Source organism: Strongylocentrotus purpuratus, unplaced genomic scaffold (genome assembly GCF_000002235.5).
Source record: "Strongylocentrotus purpuratus isolate Spur 01 unplaced genomic scaffold, Spur_5.0 spur5_scaffold_16, whole genome shotgun sequence".
Taxonomy (NCBI): domain Eukaryota; kingdom Metazoa; phylum Echinodermata; class Echinoidea; order Camarodonta; family Strongylocentrotidae; genus Strongylocentrotus; species Strongylocentrotus purpuratus.
Window position 1 is genome coordinate 18,089,878 of NW_022145601.1, and position 9,546 is coordinate 18,099,423.

A 9,546-nucleotide genomic window follows, 5' to 3' on the forward strand; every position below is an offset into this window, starting at 1 on the left:
AAGCGACAAATTCCTTTATTTTTGTATCGCTGCATTTGTCATCAAAATACAACCATGCGCGGGGTTTAGAGTGAGGCAATAAATTATACATTTAGCCTGACGGTAGTGAAGTTAGAGAAAGAACTCAAGAAAAGATGAAAACACAGGCACTAAAAATGTGTGAGATGTAATGGGACATCGTCTGCTTGTGCAAATCATGTCCATACTGTGATCTCACACATCGCAGCAGCGTTCGGAAATTTATTCAGTTGCTATGCTTGCCGGGGCTGTATTTAAGCGTTTTGTAATTTATAATAATCATTACTTCGAATGTTTCCAAGCATTGAATTTTGATAACCTTGTCGAATCAAAGTTTCAACTTTGCAATAATGATAATAAAGTTAGTTTTTAAAATCAATGAATATCTACTTTAAGTTACATTTTTAAAATGTATTATATACCTCACTTAAGAAATCCAGCCATCTGATTGGTCGAAATTGCAGTCATGGTTTTAGCCATTCCCGTAAATAAACGAAAAATGCCACGCCCACGTAATAGTTCGAGGGTAAAATTCAAGTTACCGGGAATAGTTCAGTCTTGCTTAAAAACTGGTTTGAGCGATCGCGGATACCATACGTGCACGTGTGCGAGGAATTGGTCGCTAGACAGCATGAACACCAAAAGGGTAGGCCCTACGTGAATGAATTGGTCTCATTATCAGCCGTAGATCTAGGTCTAGACTTGTTCCTTGTCTGTTATAGTCATTTAATAGATTAATTACTTGAATTCTGAGCAGATTTTAGTAACACAAAAAATCCAGCCCGTTCATAGTCCCACACACGTATTTGTATGTGCCTTGTGCCTAACACTGCTTAGTCAGTTAGTCTGCTTGTCTCGATAGCGTAAACAAATTTGATTATCATGATTGGAAAGTCGCACATGTATTCTATGATCTTTTTCGGTATATAAAAGTATTAATGACTGCTTTAATTTTCGAGACATAGTTGTTTTTATACGCTCTCGGGAAGGTTACAATCGAGCTATTGCCCGAGGCTTCAAAGCAGTCATCAATACTATACTAATACACAGTATGTAAAAAAGAAACCGTGATAAATTTATACTACTTCTTATCTAGAACAAGGTTTCATGTTTTACTCTATCGACCAAATCATTACTTGGCATACACATAATAGTAGCTTCCGTTCCAAGTGTACTTGTTGCGGAACCACTGATCACTAGACAAGCTTGCCCCTGATCCCCGGGGCGAGAAGAAGAGCGACTGGAAGAAGAAGGGCTTGGAAACCCCATTGGCAGGTGGTAGCCCTCCCCCTTGTCCGCATTCGCTTGTACCCCCTGGAATGCAGGTCACTCGATCAACTATGGTATAAACGAAAAACACATTTTAATTGTATAAAAAACAAAATAAAACATGGTGTGAACCCGGTGACATAGTGTGTAAACCCTGGGAGATGGCGTTTTATCCCTAATTAAAACAGTTTCAATATGAATCATCACCAGTGCGCTATTTTGTATAACGCAGGTGCTTTGCAATAATATTTAGAATGGGGATGTTGCAAACACATGGAGTTTTTGAATTGCCAAAAGGGTTAATTGAATGGGGTCAGGCAACTGAAAGCATTATGAATATATTTTGATTATAGACTACACGATGAAAACATTTACCACTGCCAGACGGAAATTCAATACGGGTATGGTCGTTGCCGTAATTAGGAATGAACAGACAGTCAGACCGCAGCGCCCGCAAATTCGCACGCATTTATAAAATACGTATGCATGAAATCTGGGTCTTGAATGCGAAGTGCGAGAAAACACCCCCAAACTTACAATCCCCTAATTCTACGGAGAAAAGGTGTATGGACATGAAACTTCAGGAAAAGTTAGATTAAACTATGATGATATGCACCATGAAAAAAAAAGGGTCAGATTTAGGTTCTAAAAATGTCTAATGACGAGGAATTATAAGGAGGAAATTTCTGTAAATTATGTTCGATTCATCGGCATGAAAATGATCCTGAACGTCCAATGATTCAATAAAAAAATAGTTCACAATCTTCATCAACTCTTCTGCTTTCCATTGGTACCTAAAACATATTATTTCAAGTTCAATACCAGTCAGGAGCTAGCGAAATACTATGAGAGTACCGAAAACACCAGACAAGAAACCTCCGCCTCGGACAGCCGACGCACAGTGGGCCAGGGAGGAACCAAAGTGCGCCAAAACTAAGTTTGGGTGATTTTTTTTTTTTCAATTTTTTTCTTGCCCAGTTGAAAGGTAATACATAGAGGAATACCTCAGTGAAATATTTAATTCCGTTATGCACAATAAGGGTATAAATTTACTACTTCAAACAGCAAAATCCTACATATTCACAGTTTTAATGCAAAAGTGACTTATTTTATAAATCTTTCAATTCAACATGAAGTTTTTAAGTTATTGATATGAAATTGCTCTCACATATTCCTGATAGTTCATTTCGTTGAATGAATGGGTTAAAATTAATAGAAACACAATCTTCATGATATATTATAGGGTAATTCACTGAAAAATGGACTAATTATCCTTGTTTTTTATAAATCCAGAAGAAATGTTTAGATCTCCGCAGTGTACCGCTTAAATTTTAATACCACCATTTCCTCTGATGTCTAAGCTTTAAGTTGATACCAAATTTGGCTGCCCGATCTTGCCCGTTGTTATGTTAGAGCCGATTTCCCTTGCCACATTGCCCAAAAAAATGTGGGTTTTGGGGGTCCGCGGCTGAATCATGAAGGATTCGTGGTCATAAATCACGGCGCGAGGGGGCGCGTGACACTTATTCTGACACCGCGGACCGAAATGAACACATTTTCGGTGCAATGTTGCAAGGAAAACGGCTCTAACATAATAACGGGCAGAATCGGGTAGCCAAATCTGGTATCAACTTAAAGCTTAGACATCAGAGAAAATGTTGGTAATAACATTTTAGCGAAAATCCCTGGAAATCCAAACATTTCCTCTGGATTTATAAAAAATAAATCCCCAAACATGAGTTTTGGCGCACTTTGGTTCCTCCCTGGCCCACTGTGCAACGGTTTTCAGTAGCTTTAGACCGGGGGTAGTCATGCGATGCGCCATTTGGGATCCTCCTTGTGTCAGCGATCGCAATAATTTGAATTGCCAATGGGTTTATTGAATGGGGTCAGACAAATGAAAACATTATGAATATTTTGTAATGCACATTTCGAACATGATAAAAACCTGTATAAAATGAGACTATAGACTACACGATGAAATCATTTACCACTGCCAGACGGAAATTCAATGCGGGTATGGTCGTTGCCGTAATCAGGAATGAACATAGGTGTATCCACAAGCCAAGGAAGGGATCGTGTAGTGAGACGCGATGGGTTAACGCTGTCATCTGCCCGCATTTTGAAGACAACGTCAGTTTGGACCAGGAAATGATTGTATTTGAGATCAATCATCTCTTTGACTTCGGAAGGGGAGATGATGTCGAGAGTGATTTCAGTGGCGTCTTCGTCAACATAGTTCCAGACGGTTCCTTTGTTGGACCTGCCGTAGCGGGCCCACCCACCGCCCTCAATGTCCATCTCACAAAACACCTGTAAGACAAGATGGAAGATGGTAAAATGTTACCTGTGTGAGGATGGAGCCAAATGCATCATACAACTGAGATTTATGAGTTCGGGGGGGGGGGGGGGGGGGGGGGGGGGGGGGGGGGGGAGGGACACGTGCCCCGACCATCTGGAATCTTGCAGGGGCAATATTTTCATTGCAAAAAGAATGTGCACTGAATCCTGCCCGCAAAAGGAAATTGGACCCCAAAAAGAAGTTGAATGTTATAACAATTTTTTTTTCTTACGTTCTTGTGGCTGGTGCCCTATACCCATCCACTCCCGTCGTCGAACTAAAACAAAAACATACCTTTCGATAGAGCCCAGCGCTCTCGATGTAGTAGAAGCCACTGGCTGCTTCACGGCACATATCCTTGACATGTTGGCAGGACAATGCCGGGTTGCTTGGAGTTCCAAAATTATTGCAGCCTTCTGTCGTATGATAAAATTTAAAAAAGGCCGTTGCTAGTTTTCGTTCCAAGTGTGTAGGCCTAACACATATCGTGATCGGGCATCTCAAAACTAATAAAAGCTAAATCCTTTCTTTTTTCTTTTTCTTCTTCCTCTTCTTCTTCATCTTCTTTTCCGTGCTTCTTATTCTTTTTTTTTCATTTGTTCTTCTTATTTGACTTATTTTCCCCCTCCTCTTCTTTTTTCATCTTTCCCTTAACATTCGTACCATAACCCATTTTTTTACCTGTTGAACCTTGGCATGAAATCGCGCCATTGAAGTGCAGCTGTGCTTGACCGTATCCTTGGGCACTGGTGCTGACAATCAACAGCATGACCAGAGCGATGGAAACAAACGACGCCATTTTGATCCTAACAATCAAAGATCAGGAAGAAATGTATAGAGAGTTCAGGTTTACTTCAAGTGGACTGGATTTGTAATCAACGGGCTTACAAAGAATTCGAGCAGCTACGTGACTGCATTTTGAAATGTTTGTGTCAGTACCACTAACCTAACCCCGGGGATCTACAAGCACACCTATTACCCCTAATTACCAAACAGGTGAACAGGCGCGGATCCAGGATTTTCCAAAAGGGGGGCCGGAAATTTCGAAATTGCGCAGACCTTTTTTTTAAACTCAACGTATCAACAAGGTCATATTAGAAGCACCATACCGGTACAATTTTTGACATTTCCATCGGGGGGGGGGGGGGGGGGCTATAGCCTCTTGCCCGAAAAAGTAATTTTCTGGTTTTACAATTCGGCTAGTGAGTGAAGCGATCGAGCAAAAATTTGAGCATAATATTTTTATTGTGAAAGTGTTATTTATCACGAAAATAAACGAGAAAAGATATCAAAAATTCATATTCGTTAGCTCGCTGTCCCCCCCCCCCCTCCCCCATTACGCGCGAAGCGCAGAAGCTCTGATGTTTCATGAAATAATTAGAGGAGAGGATTCGTTGAACCATTCTCGACTCTAAATCCTTGTTTGAATTTAGTTTCCCCCCCCCCCCCTCTCGCGCGAAGCGCGGAAGCTTTGACCTTTCATTAATTGTTAGAGAAAGAAGAAGATTAGTTGTACCATTCTCGACTCTTATTCCTTGTCCGAATTCAGTTCCCTTCCCCCTCCCGCGCGAAGCTCGGAAACTTTGTCCTTTCATAGTTTAATGAAATTATTAGAGAAAGAATTAGAAGATTCGTTGTTCCATTCTCGGATCTTAATCCTTCTCTAAATTCAGTCCCCCCCCCCCCCCCTCCCGCGCAAAGCGCAGAAGCTTAACGTTTTTATTAAAATATTAGAGAAAGAAGACGATTCGTTGTACCGTTCTCGACTCTCAATCATTGTCTGAATTCAGTTTCCCCCCCCCCCTCCCGCGCGAAGCGCGTAAGCTTTGACGCTTCATTTTATAGAGAAAGAAGACGATTCGTTGTAGGCCTACCATTCTCGACTTTTAATCCTTGTCTAGATTCAGTTTACCTCCTCCCGCGCAAAGCGCGGAAACTTTGTCCTTTCATAGTTTAATGAAATTATTAGAGAAAGAATTAGAAGATTCGTTGTTCCATTCTCGGATCTTAATCCTTCTCTAAATTCAGTTCCCCCCCCCCCCTCCCGCGCAAAGCGCGGAAGCTTTGACCTTTCATTACATTATTAGAGAAAGAAGATGATTCGTTGTTCCATTCTCGTCTTCTAATCCTTGTTTGAATTCAGTTTCCCTCCCCTCCCGCGCGAAGCGCGGAAGCTTTGACCTTTCATTACATTATTAGAGAAAGAAGATGATTCGTTGTTCCATTCTCGACTTTTAATCCTTGTCTAGATTCAGTTTACCTCCTCCCGCGCAAAGCGCGGAAGCTTCGACGTTTCATTAAATTATTAGAGAAAAAAGACGATTCGTTGCACCGTTCTCGACTCTTAATTGATTTCCCCCCCCCCCCCCTCCCGCGCGAAGCGCGGAAGCTTTGACCTTTCATTAATTATTAGAGAAAGAAGGAGATTAGTTGTACCATTCTCGACTCTTATTCCTTGTCCGAATTCAGTTCCCCTCCCCCTCCCGTGCGAAGCGCGGAAACTTTGACCTTTTATAGTTCAATGAAATTATCAGAGAAAGAATTAAAAGATTCGTTGTTCCATTCTCAACTCTTAATCCTTCTCTAAATTCAGTTCCCCCCCCCCTCCCGCGCGAAGCGCGTAAGCTTTGACGCCTCATTCAATTATTAGAGAAAGAAGAAGATTAGTTGTACCATTCTCGACTCTTATTCCTTGTCCGAATTCAGTTCCCCTCCCCCTCCCGTGCGAAGCGCGGAAACTTGACCTTTTATAGTTCAATGAAATTATCAGAGAAAGAATTAGAAGATTCGTTGTTCCATTCTCGACTCTTAATCCTTCTCTAAATTCAGTCCCTCCCCCCCTCCCGCGCAAAGCGCAGAAGCTTAACGTTTTATTAAAAAATTATATAAAGAAGACGATTCGTTGTACCGTTCTCGACTCTCAATCATTGTCTGAATACAGTTTCCTCCCCCCCCCCCCCTCCCGCGCAAAGCGCGTAAGCTTTGACGCTTCATTCAATTATTAGAGAAAGAAGACGATTCGTTGTACCATTCTCGTCTTCTAATCCTTGTTTGAATTCAGTTCCCCCCCCCCCCTCCCGCGCGAAGCGCGGAAGCTTTGACGTTCAATTAAATTATTAGAGAAAGATGATGAATCGTTGTACCATTCTCGACTCTTAATCCGTGTCTGAATTCAGTTCCCCCCCCCCTCCCAAGCGAAGCGCGGAAGCTTTGAAATTTCATTAAATTATTAGAGAAAGAAGACGATTCGTTGAACCGTTCTCGACTTGTCAGAATTTCAAAAATATCTCCTTGTCTGCTCCTTTTTCGTCCAATGTCCTTTTACTGCCCCTACCGCCCCTGGCTACGCGCCTGCTTTAAAGGGAAAATGAAACAATCATGATTGTGATAGCACACAATTAGGTTAGTAGAAATGAAAGATCTATTACACCAACCATGGATAAATCTACTTCAAGTTTTACCAACATGAGTTCAAATACGTTCCTACCGTTAATTTAAAATTTGACTGTTGAGTATATAGCTTCTATTTAAAAGACATCCAAAATATTATGCCCTTTTCAAATTTCTCACTAAAGAGTGGTGACCTTTGTAGCGCAGTGGCTGTTTTTAAGGTTTAACTTTGAATCCGCGGCTCGAGATTTTATGCGGCCGGCCCGGCCCCCTCTATTTAATGACGTTTGCCAAGCCTACTGAAATGACCCCAAATCTCCCGATTACAGTTTTCCCTTATTCGTTGTTACTGTCAAATTTCGCCATTTCCTTGTCTTCCCCCTTTCTCACCCGACTTTTCTCCCCCCCCCCCCCCCAACTCAGTGTTATCTAGGGTACGCGTATTTGTGTTCCCTCTCTTAGAAAGCAACCCTCTTTCTCCGGTGTGTAACGTCAGTAAGGGCCGGATTTTTGTGTATTACGGGCCGGACTTTGATGCGTGAAAAAGTAACCCTTTTTCGGAGATTTTGGGAACACAAATCGGGGGGGGGGGGGGGGGGGGGGGGGGGGGCCTTTTTCGTTTTCTTTTCTCCTCTTCTCTCTCTCTCTCTTTCTTTTCTCTTCTTTCTTTTCTCTTCTCTATTCTCTTTTCCTTTCTTTTCTCCTTCCTTTTTTTCTTTTCTTCTCCTTTCTTTTTTCTCTTCTTTTCTTCCTCTTTTTTTCCTTTTTTTGCGCCGCCAATAGGGGGGGCCGCGGCCGTTTCGGCCCCCCCCCCTGGATCCGCCACTGGGTGAAGATGGTCTGTAAGTAATCACCAAGTATATACTCTGACTGATAACCATGATAACATGCATCCAAACAGGCCTACTCAAATGGCGGCGCGAAGTCAGTCGAAGCGGCGCGCAGCTGTTGCCCCTCGCAGCACAGTCACCAAACATAGAGGTTGGCACTTCAACTTCAATAACATTTTCATTTGGCACTTCTAATAAACTAGTTGAGAAGGCCTGATCTAGAACATGTAACCTTATCATACAATGCCCACATTAATTGATAACCCCAGTGTTTAAATGTTCGAAAGATGTTAGGCTATCAACCTCTTCCCCGCATGGTGCCACGTCATTTTCAAACATATAACTCATTGTTAGCGGGGTAGAAAATGGCCCCAAGGACATACATGAGCCCTTGTATTCACAAAAGTACCATATTTTTGAAAGAAAAAAAACAGGTAGACCTACATACCACGGGTCGCCTAAATCCCCCCCCCCCTCCATTATCGTGATATTTTATTAATATTGGTTATGATCATATAAGTACGTAAAACATAATAAAACTTTTCTGTAGCATTTCAAGAGCTACAATGAGAGAGGAAAAACAAAACAAAATAGATCAAAACACTAATATGACGTTAAACGAATTCAGCGTTTGGCTCGTGAGCAAATAGTTTTAGCATCGCCTAGATAATTAACACTAGATTGCATGGAATGAATTTAAACTCTCCACAACTTACCTTTTTTTTAATACAGATTCAAACGGCTTACATGCACAGTAATGTCACCTTGTGTTCTGCGGTGAGATTGATGTTGCCTGGCCTGTGTTTATAATGTCTCGAGAACTAATATTCGTGTGCTAAGAAAAACATGATATAAAGATTATTTTACCAACGTTACTTATTACTTATTTTACCACGCTTACTTATCAATAATTACAGAGACTGAGGCATTCAACCATGGTCCGTGTGCAAAAAAAAAAGAGAGCAAATTTGTTTCCTCCTTTCGTGTATGACGCGCCATTTGCCTAATAATTCAGAACAATGTTTATCGCCGATAATCACTGATTATCGACTGATGTACAGTGTTTATCGGCGATAAACAGTGTTTATCGAAAAAACAGTGTTTATCGATATATTTATTCGTATTTCTTCGTGAGTGGGCGCTTTTCAAAGTCGAACTCAAAGGGCCTTAACTAAATCGCTTCTACATCAATGATTATCAATCAAATTGCAAAGATCATTTAGCTCACTAAACAAGTGCCGTTCTCATAACATGATCTTTCATATTGTGCCCCCTCCCCAATGAAATTTCAATTTTGCCTTGTTCTTTTCATATTTGCACTCAACGCCATTTTTTTTTTATATTCGCCTACCCCCCCCCCACCCCCCCCCCATCCCCCCCCCCCCCCCTGACAGTAAAATTTTCTATCCAGGACCCCTTTCCAATACTGACATTTACATAGGCCTTAGCTATTATCCTGTCATTTTGGCGCCGACTTATTTTCTATTTAACTTTGCTTCCCCCTCCCTTTTCTATTGTAGACCATTTTTATACTGCATTTAAACTTTTGCCTTGTCCACTCTTTGATTACATTTCCGCCTTCTCCCTCATTAGAAAATATGACTAAATCTATCTCGCTGTTGCCGTATTTAGACAAAGTACAAGGTCGAACACCTATTACTCAATCCCACATAAGACTGCATCATAACCATCGCACCT

General features: G+C 41.5%; 1 protein-coding gene across 2 annotated transcripts; it reads right to left on the reverse strand.

Annotated features, from left to right (window-relative positions):
- Positions 1–957: 957 nt before the first annotated feature.
- Positions 958–8,726, reverse strand: LOC115924550. 2 transcript variants are annotated; one of them, XM_030986960.1, is made up of 5 exons: positions 8,565–8,726; positions 4,310–4,434; positions 3,923–4,044; positions 3,279–3,600; positions 958–1,356 (listed from the first exon to the last, which is right to left on the reverse strand). In XM_030986960.1, exons 2-5 carry the CDS (start codon positions 4,425–4,427, stop codon positions 1,151–1,153), a joined length of 768 nt encoding a protein of 255 aa, XP_030842820.1. In that variant the 5' UTR covers positions 4,428–4,434; positions 8,565–8,726; the 3' UTR covers positions 958–1,150. The 2 variants fall into 2 exon arrangements, with proteins under 2 accessions (XP_030842820.1, XP_030842821.1); XM_030986961.1 differs by lacking the exon at positions 8,565–8,726 and adding an exon at positions 4,688–4,694.
- Between the last annotated feature and the right edge of the window lie 820 nt (positions 8,727–9,546).